Source organism: Tribolium castaneum, chromosome 9 (assembly GCF_031307605.1).
Source record: "Tribolium castaneum strain GA2 chromosome 9, icTriCast1.1, whole genome shotgun sequence".
Classification (NCBI taxonomy): domain Eukaryota; kingdom Metazoa; phylum Arthropoda; class Insecta; order Coleoptera; family Tenebrionidae; genus Tribolium; species Tribolium castaneum.
In genome coordinates, this window is record NC_087402.1 from 4,773,537 (window position 1) to 4,789,736 (window position 16,200).

The window sequence follows — 16,200 nt, forward strand, 5'->3', positions numbered from 1 at the left end:
TTCCAATCGATAAACGTGCGAATAAAATATTTTTGGAGAGGCAAAGCCCGCAAAGTCGGTGTGTGACGAGAAAGGTTGACGCAATTATGACACTGTGAGCTTTAGCTAAAATTAAAACCGTCTTCCGAAGGATTAAAATGTGAACGAAATAATGTGTCATGACATCGACAACGAGACCGGAAGCAAACAGAAAATAATCCCGGATTTTAATCCAAGCCGCAAATATTAAAACGTTTGCTGGATAGGAGATAAACCCAAAATTTTCAAACACAATCTCTCGGGAGTTCCGGACTAAACTACAAAACATTTTTTACAAAATTACGAAAACTTACCACCAGCAGAGCCAAGGCACTCTCTTGCAGAGCGCTTAGACACCCAATAACTGAGACGATCATCACAAGTATAGCGCAAACGATCAAGACATACAGCCCGATGTAAAAATCAGTGCTGTTCAACTTTTCCAAAAAATCGGCAATTCCAGGCTCCACTCGCAGCCAGATGCACAAGACGAGCAAACTCAGGCCGATCATCTGAAAACAGAAAACTTTATTAGACCTGGGTTTAGTGGGAATAAACGCGTTTATGACTCGCGGGTGTGCAATTTCCAAGTTAATCAGTGATTTTTTTATGTTTTGCGGGTGTGTTGCGAAAGTGGGATTTAATTTAGACTACTTTCAGGGGACTATTATCGATTTGATTGGGTTTTGGGGTAAATGTGTGAGGAATTATGGTGATCAAGTGATTAATTTGGATAATTAGTTTGTCAGCGGATCTGCTAGATGGCCGAAACAGGCGTTGTGGATCAAATTGGTATTTCCGAGGGAAATCGGAATTGTGTTGCGAATTTCATAGGTGAGAGGGTGGGGAGCTTCAAAAGCGATTGATCTTTGCATTACCACACTTTTTTCGACTAAAATCGTGAGATTATTAACGTTTTAGCATCATTTTCACATTCATCAGCGCATAATCTGAACGTGTAAACTTAGGAATAGGAAAGATATCTCACAAAGAGGCGGCAGAAGGCAGGAAGTGCGCAAAATAAAACAACCACATTTTCTCAAAGCCCAAGGATTATTATTCAGAATGGTGCCAGACCAGTTGTTTATTATTATTACACTGTTCACTGTTCATTATTAGTTTATTCGTTGTTTATTTAAATATTCTCTGTTTATCTTATTACACAAGCGGAGGCAGTTGAAAAGAAGTCAAAATTTTTATTTAGGTTTCAAAAAGGGTCAAAAAAACAAACAGAATTTTTTTAGTAACTTGATTTAATTTTAAATTGAAAAAAAAAACTGAGAAACACTAAAATTAAAATTCCATAGATCTAAGTGACAGTAAGAGTGAAAAATTAAAAAACTATAGAACTGCAAAGTAAGAACATTAAGAAATTGGAAAACTAGAAAGCAACAACTAAAAAATTTGGAAATGAATACGAAATATGAAGAAACTAAGGAAATAAAAAAACAAAATACTGAGAAACTTAAAAACTGTGTTATTGAAACACTGTAAGAAACTGAGATTGAAAGAGTGGAAGCCTGAAAACGTAAAGAAAACAAGAAGTTTGTAAACTTGGCATTACTTGAAAAAAATAAAAAAATAAATGGATAAAAATTACAAATTTAATTTAAATTAAAAATAAATAAACAAATAAATAGAATACTGTATTTTTTGTTTTGACTAAAACATTATTAACATATCTACATAAAAACATAACTAATAAATTTCAAGTGCACAAGTTAATAACTAAAAAGGTACAAAAATATTTGACCAAATTTGGTTGAATTTTGAGAAAATCTTGCGAAACAATTGAGTTTGTGCTGAAAAACGTGCGAAATGTTTGAGCTTAAACACGAACTAATTGCGATAATCAATCTTTATCACAAATAAATTGATCTCGAATTTACTGACGATTTTTGAACCCAAGTGTAATAGAAAACGTGAAATTTTCGTAGAAAACTGCGAAATTCTAAATGGATTTTCCGACATTTACCAAATAATCAAACAACACTTTTTTGCTCAGTTTGAAATCGCCTCATGATTAGTTGGTTGTATAGTTGGGAGTGCGATATCCCTCCCATATCCAATGATAAACGTTTCAATCGTCTAGCAATTTTTTGTGCACCAGATAAATATGTAGGAGGTAACTTTTATATTTTCATTGGTCAAATAAGACACTAGTAAACAGGTTTAAGAGCCGGCCTTTCTTAAAGAACGGGATTTTGTCTTAATAAAAAATGTGAATTTTTTTTAGAAAATAGTGGAATTCTATAGTTAGTTCAGCCGACATTTACAAAATAATCTTTAGATTAGCGCATTTTTTCGTCTACAATCAAGAGATTAACGTTAACATCTCTTTAACATTCATCATCCCATAATATGAATGTCTAAACTTAAGATTGGAAAAGATATTACAAAGAGGCAGAATAAGGAAAGGAGTGTTCAAAATAAAACAACCACATTTTCTCAAAGCTCAGAGATTATTATTCTGAATGGTGCCATTACAATTATTTATTACTATTACTCTGCCTAACAAATTTTATTTTTTTCCATCTTTAGGCGAACTGGGGTGTATTTTAAGGGTAGGAATTTGTAGTTTTGAAAAACGAGGTTTTTATTGACATTTTCCTGTTACTAAATGAGTCTAAAAGATAGATTTCATTGAAATAAAAAAGCGATTTAACTGCTTTCATTACTTTGGTTTTGAAACAAATTTGGTTTGTGGCAGTGAGGTGAAAAACGGGCACAAAAACTGACTCTTGGGTCAGAGGTGAATTCCTGTAACTAAGTGCGAATTGCTGGAGGGCAACCTGTACGATCGGCTTGCAAACCGTTCCATTCGTGATCTATATGTTGAACGAAAGGTAATTGTGTCATGTGCAGCGAGCGAGATAAGTAAATCTGCAGAATGCATCTCAATCCGTATCCAATTTGCGACTATTAGTGATCATATTCCGGCCGTCATCGAGCAATTTGTCTAGTTTGCGGTCAAATATTGATTCGATTCGGCTGATTTCTTCCAAATGAAGAGGCAAGATCCAGTGTTCTCTCAACAAATATTGTATCGTTGAGATTGATTTCGTCGAAAAGTAATTCGAAACGTATATCAGAGCGAGTCGTACGTACTCAAGGAGATAGCCTTGCATCGTGCATATCTCGTTATAGGAAGTCGGATGTTACGACTCCCGGAGGATCCGATGACGACGTTGATGCTTGTTGCGATGGAGTCTTAATTGAGTGCGGTCTTTGCAATCAGCACGTATCTGAGTTTGCGATCGCAGATGGACGCCATTGTGACCGTAATTACTGGACGTGGAGCAAAGTGCGCCACGGAGGCTAAATGAGCCGCGATATCGCGATATCGAACCGTGACAGATATCGGACCATTCACCAAATTTCTGGCCCTGTGCACGCAATTATTTCTGCGCTAAAATGGCGTTTTAAAGCAGCGTTGTTTTTTTGTGTCTCCGATGCATCAATCTGACGTTAGGAAATCTAATCTCGTGAAACACCGTCGGCGATCTCCTCGTCTCAGCTCCATGAATGTTTGATTCAGGCAGACGCGTCTCTATCACGTCGGTTTCCTCTCGCCTAATTGCGTGTTGCGGATCTGATTAGTCTCGGCTCCGATCCAATTTTTCGCTACAATTAAACGGGAATTTGTTTTAACCAGTCAGCTGCGAATGCCGATATCAAACGCGACGCAATAAACAAACATTGGGAACGAACACACCGAAAAAATCACAGAGGTCCAATGGACAATAGAGACGCCTGTTGACAATGCACTTCAATGGAATATCAAAAATGATACAGCAAAAACAAATCCGTCACGTACGATAACAAAGCCTCGTCAATTATTCCGACTTTCACGTGTTTTTCTAAATGAAAAATGTTAGTTCAGTCGACAATTGCTAATAGGACATTTGTTTTCAAATGCTGGAACGAAATGAAACCGGCGGAAGCTTGACCCGGAGATATATTCTTTTAACCGAATTGGACGCATAAATCTTGTCTCCAGGTCGGTCTTGTCCTTAACGTCAATTCCAACTATTTATTGCCCCGACTTTCATCAAGAAGCTATTGTCTCAATTGTGACAGACGACACCTGATGGGGGACATAGGGCGCAAGTCCGACATCAAAAAACATTCCCCCGTCGAAAAATCCCGTTATTAATCCCCTAGTGGCCGCAATAAGTTGCTTATGACATGGCGGCTGCACAAGCCTGACCTGTCATTACCATTCCCCGGGACATAAACTATTCCAATTTTATCCGAGCAGAGAACATAATCATGTTTTCTTATCTCGGGCCAGTTCGCCTCGCCGCATGCACCACCATATCTCATGTATACTTGTCTGTAAAAGTTCGTAATTGAATTTTTGCGATGGGTTTCATCTCACGTGGTAACAGGGTGCCCTCGGAGAATTGATCTGAAAATCGGAAGGAATATGAGATGATGTCCGGCCGGCTGCGGGCTTCTCTGCATTATCAGAGTAAACAAGCCCAAGACGCAGTTTACCAACAACTGGAGACGAGAGATAAACCCGGCAATGGGGAACTTTATCGCAATATCAAAATGTAATTGGGGCACAAAAGGACACTACAAGATCGAGGCCATTTAGGGTCACTCGCCGAATGGTTACACGCGAAATCGCCGGAATTTAATTACACCGTTTTGCGGTTTAAAAGGCGAGTAAGGAGATGAGCAAACAGCAAATTTTCTAGTTCCGGCACGTTGTGTTTGGTAATTTGCAACTGCTAGTTCATTTCAATTAAGGAGCGAAGAATAGACACTTTGTGATACCTACAAGTGCTTACAAGCACCGGCTCCTTTGTCTATTTGAAACATTAGTCACTCGTTTTGAAATCTCGACAAACTAACAAAAAAAAATTATGGGTATTGCCGTACAAGTAATGTTACCTTAATTATAAATTTAAATATAATAAACACTTTTTTAATGCTACAGCGTGTTTTCATGTGAAAATGAAATTTAAAAATTGACCTGACCTGACCTGAACTGACCGAAAGAGTTTAAGAAATTGGAAAAGTGAAATTATAAAACATCGAAAAACTAAAAAAAATCGGACATTAACATGTGGAAACTAAGAAATTAAAAAGCTGTAATACTGAAACTATGGGATTGAAAGACTGGAGGCTTGAGAACGTAAAAAAAAATAAAAATTTTGAAAAAGTTAAATGGAATTTTTACGTATTTTTGTTATGGCATCTGATCGATTAAAAATTCTCTATATAAAAACATAACTCATAAATCATAAATTTCAAGTGCACAAGTTTAAATCAAATTTGGTTCAATTTTGAGTTTTGTGAGAAAATCTTGCGAAACGAGTGAGTTTGTGCTGAAAAACGTGCGAAATGTTTGAGTTGGAACCCGAACTAATTGCGAGAATCAGTCTAACAAAAACAAATCTACAATTTATTCACGATTTTTGAACCTAAGTACAATAGAAAACAGCGAAATTCCAGATGGTTTGGCCGACATTTACAAAATAATCAAACAACAGTTTTTTGCTCAGTTTTAATCGCCTTATGATTGGTCCTTTTTACAGTTGGGAGTGCATATCCCTTCCATATCCAATGACAAACGCTTCAATCATCTTGCAATTTTTTGTGCGTCAGATAAACAAGTGGGAGGCAATTTTTATACTTTTATTGGTCAAATAACGCATTCCAGAAACAAATCAAACACTAGCAAAGAGATTTTATGATCGGCCTTTCTTAAAGAACGGGATTTCGCCTTAGGTGCGAATAAAATGGTCGATTCTGCTTAGTTTGTGAAATGATTTAATTTTTTTGGACGAAAACACATTTTTTTTAACTTACAACTAAGAATCCTAGACTTTCACACAACTAATTAAAATCTTGACTGTCGTGTTGGTAAAATTAATAATTACACGTATAATAAATAATACAATTATAATAAAATATCAATTTAATCACGAATTAAAATTTGATTGCAATTAAAATATTCTGTTAACTGGTTCTTATTTTTCAAATTAATTATTAATAATTGACGAACATTGCAATTTTGATACAAATTATTTTTTTATTCCAAAACCAGAGTTAATACAAGATTTTAAAAAATTAAAAATTGTTTAAAATTAAAAAATAATAGAGTACTTTCAAAAATTAAAAGTCTACAAACTGACAAAGTAACTTTAAAGTTGAGAAATTGAAAGCTGAAACAGAAAAAATTAACTAAAACCCTGAAGAACTACCGACTGAAAAACTGAGAATAATAAATTAAAACATATTACATTCGAGACAAAAAACCAATACACTGGAAGACTGAAAAGCTAAAAAACTTAAAAAATTCCTTTTATAGAAACAAAAATTTTTTAAGGAACCCTTTATTTTGGACATATATATAATTTTTGTAATAAAAATAAAAATAAGATAAAAATTTGGGCCATACTCATGTTATGGGTATAAGCTAGCCTTGATTTATAGGGGTTGTAGGAAGAGGACTTGTTGAAGTGGGTGCAAAAATTATGAAATCTGTGATAATGGGAAAGCAATTTGGTCGTCCATCTACAGGTTAGCTTGAAAAAAGTGGCTTAAGTGTGCGATTTTAGCCCGTTCTCGTCATAAAGTAACAATTTGTAACTTTTCGATAGAGCGTGAATTTCGTGTGTGAGAACGCACAGCTGTTCGACCTGTGAATACAAAGAAAGGGTTGTGAAGTTCGGAATTCCATCGGGAGTGCGGTGGAACGCAGCGGCGTCGACAATCAAGCTAACCTTATCAGTCGTCTTCCTCTTCACGCAAGGCCGCGATGAGAACGGCATTGTCATATGTCAACAGCGACACACTCGATTTATCTTTCGTATATTTCACCCCGGGGGTTGGAATCGTGACATTCCATGTCTGTACCGCATTGAGAAAGTGATGACCCCAGCTGGAAACGTCGTCTGACAAATCCCGAACGCCGGAATTCGAACGCCGACAAACAATTCCCGGAATTTAATTACTGTATCGGCCGGAGCGATTAAGGCCTCAAACGCAGGTGCGCTTTCGCCGCGAGAGGGAGCCACGACTTTTTGCTCCGGAGTCAGAACCAGAATGGAAATTAGAAATTAACGAACGGTAAAAAGCCCGCCGACTGAAAGACCTGCTTTTTGTCCCGCTGGAAGATGCTGATCGAAAAAGAGATCCATTGATTATCCTTGGCCATTTATCGTAAACAAAAGCATAAAAGAATTTTTCACTGAATGGCGGTATCGTCTGATGTGCTGTCAATCTATCGTCACATTACCATCCCAGTCTAGCGTCATTTTTCACTCAACACGACAGTCTGCTTATTTTCATTCGCTGCAGAATGCTGATGCGGCAAGTTTTTCGCTGCACGAGAAAGCTTTGTCAAGAATACGCGACCACTTTAATCCAAAGAGCGCTCACAGCGAACACTAAACGCAAACAATCACTACTTTCTCTAATTTCCAACCTACCTTCTCGAAAGGATTAACACTTTACGCTGCTCAATGTTCTAAAAACTGTATCACATATCCCAACAAAGAGAAAATATGTATTTTGATATTCAATTTGGTAGGTTTCATGAAAGCACTGAAGCCTTTTTAATTTTCATCAATATGCAATCTCGTTATCACTAAATTATGTGGAAAATTAATTTCCAAATTATAATATTAAACAGCTTTGGGCAGTTGTAAAGACAATTAAATAAATTAAATTGAAATTCATTATTCCAATCTATTTGAATATTGAGCCACGAGGCCAGACTAGTTTTTTCCTTTGTATCAAAACTTTTCATTTTAAGCAATTAGGTTTTTACTCAACATTGTGCTGAAACAAAAATCCTTTGAATGAAAATATTAGATGAATACAATAATCACAGCGTTAATGCGTGAACACAGGGAATGCATTTGGTGCGTTCTGTGTTGAATTATTTATTGAAATACATTTTGTTGGCGCGCTTTATTTATATTAACAATAACACGCAACAATCAAAAACAATTCCTCACAAAAAGCGTGTCCCACAAATTGCATTTGATTAAAATCGGTCACCCGCCAAATAAACAAAACTGCAGCGTTTATGTGCACTTCTTGCCCCAATCTGTTATTGCAATTACTGTAAAAATTTTATTTCTTTGTGTCGACGTTTGGCGTGTCCATCAATCACAAAAGGTTTCGTTTAGTGCGTAAAAAAGTCGCCAGTTCATCCAATATCGTTGCGGCTTTGCTGACGCGGCCTGCATGCGTTTCAAGATTAAGTGCCTCTAAGTTTTTTAATCCCAACCGCCGCCGCGTCTCGATTTTACCCGGAATTATTCTTGAAATTGTCAAAGCAATCAAAGTAATGTCCGGAGCCCGGAGCCGGCACATATCGGCCACACGTGCTTGTGATTTATTCCGGAACTTTATAAAACGTCAAGTCGGGATTAATCCGGGCCCTTTTCAGTCGCATCTGTTTCAATTTTGATTTTTTTCGTCTATTGAAGGCCCGAGTCTTGAAAATAATGAGCTTTGTGTGGCGTTGACCTAAGCCCTGCGGCTTTAAGACGGCGAGAAAAAGTGACGGCTTGCACAATTCCGACACGTACCCCATTAATGTCTGAAAGCACTAAGGGTAAAACGAGTTAACGTCCTAAATCCGTTAAACTCCTGTAGAGATAGACTCGGCGATAAATAAATTATTTCAAGACGCCGGGAATTAAAAGATTTGGTAATTAAGGCCGTTTTTTCGGATTGAATTAAATAATAACAAAGCGATAGAATGCGATTTGCGTTGCAGATTGGTGAGGCTGCACCTCAAACCCGAGTTCTGGCGACGGAGCGGACTTAATGAGAAGGAATGGAGGAAGAGAGGAAGGAATTAAGATATAGTAGGAAATACAGAACACGGCGACACTGGGGTTACAGTCTAAAACAACCGAGCCATTAGAGCTGAGGGAAGTACGTAATAGCGAGAGAACGGGCCGTTGGCTCGTTACGACCTAAGAGATTGATAAAGGCACTGCAGTGTTCTGGAACGGCAAAAATTCAAACTTTGCGAAAACTGTAACCAAATTATTGAATCTATTTCCTAATCTGAAAGCAATTTCCGACAAGAACTACGGGCTCGGAAAAAAGGCGATTTTAGTTTACTGTGAAGCTCTAATTCATCATAAAGCTCTGCTCAAATTTACATAAAAAACAACACGTTGTTCTCCCTAGTAGCACAGTTTTACTGAGTTAGCTTTCGGTTATATAACCACAATACACAAATCTAAACATTGGTTATGTTAGACTCAGCTTATATAACGGTTATCTAACCATGGTTATGTTAAACTCAGCTTATATAACGGTTTTCTAACCATGGTTATGTTTAGCGTCTATAACCATGGTTAAATTGCGATTAGATAACCGTTGTGTTTTTTAAGCCATATGGCCCAAGCTAGATTTAGGTGTTCCAACCATGGTTATGTCTAGCGTATACAGCCAAAGGTTATGTGACGGTTATATAACTGTTATGTATGTTTATTTATATTTATGCACAGGCTAGATAAAAGCACAAATTTTTATAACCTGAACACTAAATTCTACAAAGTATGAGTTTTTTTTTAATAAATCTTAAGCAAAAGTTATACTAGATTAAAATATAAGCATGGTTATATAATAAAGGTTATATAAAGGTATATATAGGTTATCTAATGATACATAAACGCATAGTAATCGAGATATAAAAATAGTTATGTAACCGCAATATAACCTCCTTATATAAGGGTTAGATAACGATATATAACCGCAACATAACCGAGATATAAGGCCAGTTATATCACCGCAGTATAATCACGCGTAGATAATGGTTAGATACGGTGGTTATATAACAGTTAGCTTACAAAAGCGTCACATTTGGAAGTTTGCGGTTGTATTAAATGGTTGTATCTCGGTTATATAAATGTGCTACTAGGGCTGATTCTACACGCAGTACTAGCTCAGTTCACACTATACCGTTTTTATGCTCAAACTCAATTAGAACTACTCGTATTTTACTAATTTACTCATCTTTTGCTCAGTTTATCCAGTTCACAAATTCTAAGTAAAACTGCTTTTGTTGTTCTTTTATGAATTAAATTCGTTTTATAAAAATATCTAATTGAATTATTACAAATTCGTATTTAAAACTGATTTATTTATTCATTACTTTATTTTATTTTATTTATATTTATTTATATTTTTAAATATTAGTTAAGAACGTTAGGCTCAGTTTGTTGCACGTTATGATTTAAAGTTAATTTGCAGGTGACTCAGTTTACGATTCAAGTTATTATTGTTAAAATGATTTAAATCTAAATCTCTTTATTCAGCTTTAACTAGTCAGTTCAAAGTGTGATCAGTTCACAATTTCAAAATTTCAAGTTCTTGTTTATTTATTTCAACACTTTCGGAGTGATCTGTTGATGAATAACGAAACTATTCAAGTGAGAAGCTGAGAGTAAAAGTAGCGAATGGATAAAAATTGTGTTGATGATGGGCGGCTGGCCGGCAATAATGCCGAAAATTGGCAATATTTCGTCTAATTTCTCCAGGAGTCCCTCAAGTGTGCAAAAGCCACTCGGCAATTTTCCAGTGGCAGCGTTTCCGCTGTCATATCCTTGTCCATTTTGCTCGCACTAAAACAATGCATCTCAAACGTCTAAAAGCTGCATAAATCCTGCCGCTCCCTCGGGAAATAAGAAAAACTTTGACAGTTAAGCTCGTTTTTGCATAGTCACAACGTGCCTGCAATACTATTTAGGCTACTTTGGAGGTTGCTCACAATCTCTCACAATTCGAGTCAACAAATAAATATTTGTGCGAGATAATTGTGTTAAAATGGGTTACGCGTGTTTAAAAACGTGGAGAATAAGAGATCGAAGAGAGAGCCGAGTTGCGGTTGTAAAACAGGCCCTAGCCTTATTTATTACACATCAAACAAAAGGGCTCGGTATTTAAGCAACGTTTCGTAATTTATTACTTAGTAAAATGGGAAGGTGGAAGGTTTTTTGTCGGGTGTGGGCTCTTTCGCGAGCATATTACACTCCTTGGGACAGCTTGTAATTAATTAGGACTCATGATTTAGGGAAGAAATTGGCGGATAAGGGCGACCACATTTACTAACTTGTTTTACAACTAACTTTACTCGCTTATCTCCTTAATTCTCTTAAAGAGAAACCGGCGATATTGAGGCTTTGACGTGACAGAAATTGTCGCATGTCCGATTTATTATTCATTAATCAGGCACAAGATTTCAACAAAATTCCGGCAAGCGGTTGAATAAATTATTCAACGGTTTTATTTCAGGAACGAAAGTAAACTTGTCCCTTTCCGTTAATTAATCACAAGAAAAAAATAATTAAACCGTGCAAGTCGATAAATGGAAACTTTTCGGGCGTTTATGACATTCTGTCAACGATGTTTCGCCTCCTTTCATCACCGAGATAACAAATTACGAAAGTCCTTTACAACTGCAGAAAGGATGTTTTACGCATTCTTCAGCTTTCCTAGTTTCTAGTTATATTTCTGACGCGATATTTAATTACCGTCTAAAAACTTTAAGAGGATTTTATTCCCACTCCGTGCCACATTACCATAACCCACTCCACTGTGCTTTTTCCTCAAAGGCTTTTTCCTTATCTTAAAGACGATACCTAATGGTTATTTCAATATTTTCTTTCGGTTAGTTTTCATTTGCTTAAGTGCTACGAAGGTCGTTTAACTTAAGACAAGAAAAGATTTTCCTTTTATTACAGAACGGGACAAAGTTTTGTCCTTCGAGAAAGGATTCGAACCGCTCGTTTTAATTTATTCACTTAACAAACAAATTTTTCAGGCACGACAAAGGAAAAGTTTTAAATTAAAAACAAAACTTTTCTAATTCTAAACATTTGCTCAGCTTTTCGGGCACCATCGAGCGAAATCAACCGGCAACAAACAAAACACCTCACCAAGAAATAACACGTTTCCTGGAATATAAAAATGTCCACTGTTTGCTCAGTGCTCACCTTTGAACTGCACCTACACTGTCCAACGCATTTTACAATTTTTTTCATTCCCCGAAAGAAAAAGAGTTACCAGTTCTCTGGGGTAAAATTGTTTTACCACTTTTGATCGAACTTTTGACTTTTTTCACGTCCAAAAAATATAAAGTAGAAGATACACCCCTTGTTGTTGTTGAACAGTTATTTTACAGAGAATAATGTTTTATTTTTCAAAGTTTCTTTTAACCGACAGGAGGGTTGTTGATATGTAGCTGAAACTTTCGGTATGTGTTTTGTTCTCTGTGAATATTTGAGTATTGTGGTTGTGATATGCAGGCGTTCCTGGGAATCTTCTTTGAAAAAACTTTCGGCAATATTTGAATTCGATGTCACAATAATAAAAAGGTTTTTGATCGTTTAATGTGCGAATCCGTCAGGTGTTGGGATTGAATCGTTTTCTTGTAAAAGTATCTGCAGCAGTGTTTGTCGCATTATGCATGATGGTTGCGTGGGTCCAGTCCTGCCCTCGCATCGATCGGCCTCGTCAGGCAACGCCATCTAGCCCCCATTGCTCACTTCGTTACCCCTTTTCTCACAGTCTGGTGCACCGATGATCGTGGGCCGAGTATTTGCAAGCTATCGGGTTACGGGCCCTTAATACCGCCATCCAGGACGCTTTTACGATGTGACTCCGGAGGCAAAAGGACCTCCTCCATATCTGAAATATCATATCGGGGCCGCTATTCCCGTCACGCACACTCACGAACTCGCCCTCGGATGTTTATTGTATCAATTTCACGTAAGCCGCGCTCTCTCGCCACCGACCTGCCGACTGCTTTATGGAGATGGCCGGCTTCTATTCAGCCTGACCGAAAATAATTAGGCGTAATTAAATGAATTATTCAACGTGGTCGAGCTGAATTATTCGATACGTCAAGGTGCAATTAATACGCCGAATTTATCCACCAGACACTCACGGTTCATTTCGACTTTAAATACGCCGGGATGAATTATTCACCAGGCGCTTACCTACGGAGATAAAGCGAATAACTTTGACTACCTAAGTAGATATTGATTCCGAAACTCCATACACTGTAAATATCCAATTCGACCGACCCAGGGCCCTACTTTCGGACCCTTGCTCTAATACGTTTAGGGAAATTTCGATAATTTCATTCGGGGGAATTGGGCTCGAGATAGCCGAGTTTTTTCTTTTTGTTTTGTACACGAGGCACGTTCTTCTCGTGTCTATAAGTGCCTCATTTATGGTCTCATCCGTTTTGGACAATTTGTGACGCTCGGTTAAGTGGTCGCTTCAGAAGTTTGTTTTCTTGTTGACAAAGTATACACGTCCTTCGTCCCCCCGTGTAACCAATACACACAACGAAAATTATTAAACTATTTGACACTCTTAAAACTTGCAACCTTTTCTAAATAAACAAAATAATCAATCTCTAAGATCTATCATTACTCCTAATTTCAAACTACGGGTACATTTCTAACGTAACTACTCATATTATAAAATCATTAAATGTAAAATTAAACATAAGCCGAGCAAATGGTTCGGTTTAATGATGTGTGCTTCGGCTTGAGACGAGTAGCTTTACAAACGTTTATTTGAGCATATTTTATTTACAATTTGGCCCGAATAAATAATTTAAACTTAGCCTGTTTAAAAAATTGATTTTCCGCGTAATTATCTGCGCCCAGATGTGCTGGAACGTCTTAGCTTTCACGTCTGGCAGTTAACTTTAATTTGCGATTAAAATTCATAAGTATAGTTTCGGAACTACAATAATCTATAATTAGAATTAAGTATTTAGAGTGAATTCCGGAATAGTGTCAAGAATGTGATTTATGACTTCTTAAAATTACATGATATGATAAGTATAAGTTTATAGCACAGTTATCAAGCTGTCACATGCGCGCAAGTGGGTAATTTTTCTTCATTTACATAAGTGCTAATTGCAGTCTTTGCTCGGCTCGTTACTGTATCGAGCGAAATGTTTCCCTGTGAGAAAAAATTATAATTAGATCTGGGTATCGACAACATATTTCCCCAGATAAATTTTAATATTGGCATCCGCAAATGAAAAATCACTGGTCGGAACTAGCGAGATATGAAGCCCCAATCTATCACTGTCAATGTTTTTGAAGTTTATCAGTCATGTTTCCGCATCTAACATTTCGCGTTATTACATCCATTAATATCCCATTTAAACAAACGGAAAAAACGCCCCTAATTGGTCTAATTTAGACTCTTTCTGAGTTTCCGGGAGCGCTGCCGGTAATAAAATCGGGTAAAAACGGCCGCTGGTGAAGCTTTCCATCGGGCCGGGGCAACGAATAACGATAAAAACGTCGGTTTCGACGTGATGTTTGTGTTTCGTGTCCGCATCATTAACTCTGAATTATTATTACCGAAGGGTTTGTTTCCTACGCAATTACCCCCGGTCGCGATTTACCGCTTTACTCCTTGCGTTTTGCAATTAGCACCGCAAAAACACCCCAGGTTCAGCCGATAATCACCGAAACTCCAGAGATAAGCGCGAGCCGGCCGTCCTGCAATATTTCAAGCGAGATTTTTCCCGATCGCGAAATAACAGTAATTGAAAAGTCGGGAAATTTACTTATTTCCAGCGAGCAACAAAACGCCGGAGTTAATGTTATTGCTTTCACAAGTTCGGTTCGAGTTTATCTATCTTCAATGAGTAATGACCGGGTGTAAACTTGCTGAAATGGGGATACAGTGACAAGTATTGTTGCGAAATGAAATTTCAGGTGGGTGTAGGGGCACAAAGCGGTGATTTCAACAATAACTGCATAATTCTGCTAAGTGTCAGATAAGGCATGTCTCAAACTTGGACAGACCACGTCTAATTACAACGGGCTGAGGGCTTACAACTGCGGTCCACTAACGATCGGCTCCGCCAAGTTTCAACAAGTCGGCCGAAGGCCACCAAGGAAACGCAAACAATTTTCCCAAAATTCACAAAAAATACCATTGATTATGTTTTGCAAAAAAAAATTTAAAAATTTCAGACAATGTCCAACCGGAATTTTATGAAGGTTTTCGTCATAAATTGGAAATAAAATACAAATATTTAGTGAAAAAATTTTATTTAAATAAAATATGGGGCGCAATGTCCCGAATAAATGTCTATAGTTTCGAATTCAACAGCCACATTTTTTATAAAATAATATTTTATTTGGGATGAAAAACGACGCAGATTTGTTTTGTTGGCAATAGGAATGTCACAAATCATATTGCCCGCAAAATTGCCATTAAATAAATAAATTACTAATCCGGTAAATAAAATGGAAACAGTTTTATTGCGACATGACAAATATTCCTCGTATGAATGCGGCATTAAGGTGGGCATGAGTGGAATTTTCCCACTTTGGGGGCAAAAATTAGTCGGTGATCGATCATCCCGTAATTGGAGAGTTGCATGTGCATCGGAATTATCAGCGAGGGGTGTAATTCGTGTACAGCGGGGTTGATTCAGGCCCGTCCTAAGCGGCTTATGCACCGAGATAAGTGTAGTGGACTATATTGCGGCGAGGCGACATTTATGGCAGGGGGTGCAAAAAGAAACAGGCGATAGGGCCGCTGCAGTTTGATATATGGCAGAGCCGGATTTAGGTGGGGGCGACCGCCGCAGGCGTTTAATATATATCATAGCACCTAGACGTGAAATTTGAAAATTTCAGCTCGAGGGAGCCCAAGGCCAATTAGTGTAATGCGCTCTCGGGTATTTTTAATTTGCGGATAACGCCGAAATATGCAAATGCCCAAAGATTGCGCCAAGTTTGAGAAATTGCGCAAAAATTTATTTCTGACTCATGGGCTTATCTCGCTGATAAAGAGATTGCTAAATGCTATTACCAATCACCAAATTTAGTTGCTTGACAAAGGAGTTTACCGAAAATTTGTTCACACGGCTTTCGCCGGAAACGAAAATAATAAAGATTTTTCACTCACCGCGAGGATGATGTTCGTGAAGAGAATCACATATTTGATGACAAGAATTTGATTTTCCAACTTGAGAACGTTTCCTTCACCTTCACCGTCACCTTTTCCAGCCATTTCGCACCGAAAACAGACAAAAGGGCCACTAAGACACTACCTCGTTTATTGTTTCGTCGATAGAAAACACTACAATGAACCTTTCTGGGTTAATCGCATCACGCCTATTTGCTCTCTGATAAGATATTTTATCAC

The 16,200-nt window shown here is 37.4% G+C and overlaps 1 protein-coding gene across 1 annotated transcript in view; it reads right to left on the reverse strand.

The window, feature by feature from the left end:
• Tsp2A (Tetraspanin 2A) overlaps positions 1 to 16,190 on the reverse strand; it is a 40,388-nt gene extending 24,198 nt beyond the window's left edge. The window contains exons 1-2 of the mRNA XM_969101.4: positions 15,961 to 16,190; positions 333 to 530 (exon numbers count right to left, since the gene is read on the reverse strand). Coding sequence (XP_974194.1) covers positions 333 to 530; positions 15,961 to 16,065 — 303 coding nt within the window. The 5' untranslated portion in view covers positions 16,066 to 16,190. The remainder of the gene's footprint in view (positions 1 to 332; positions 531 to 15,960) is intronic.
• Positions 16,191 to 16,200: the final 10 nt, after the last annotated feature.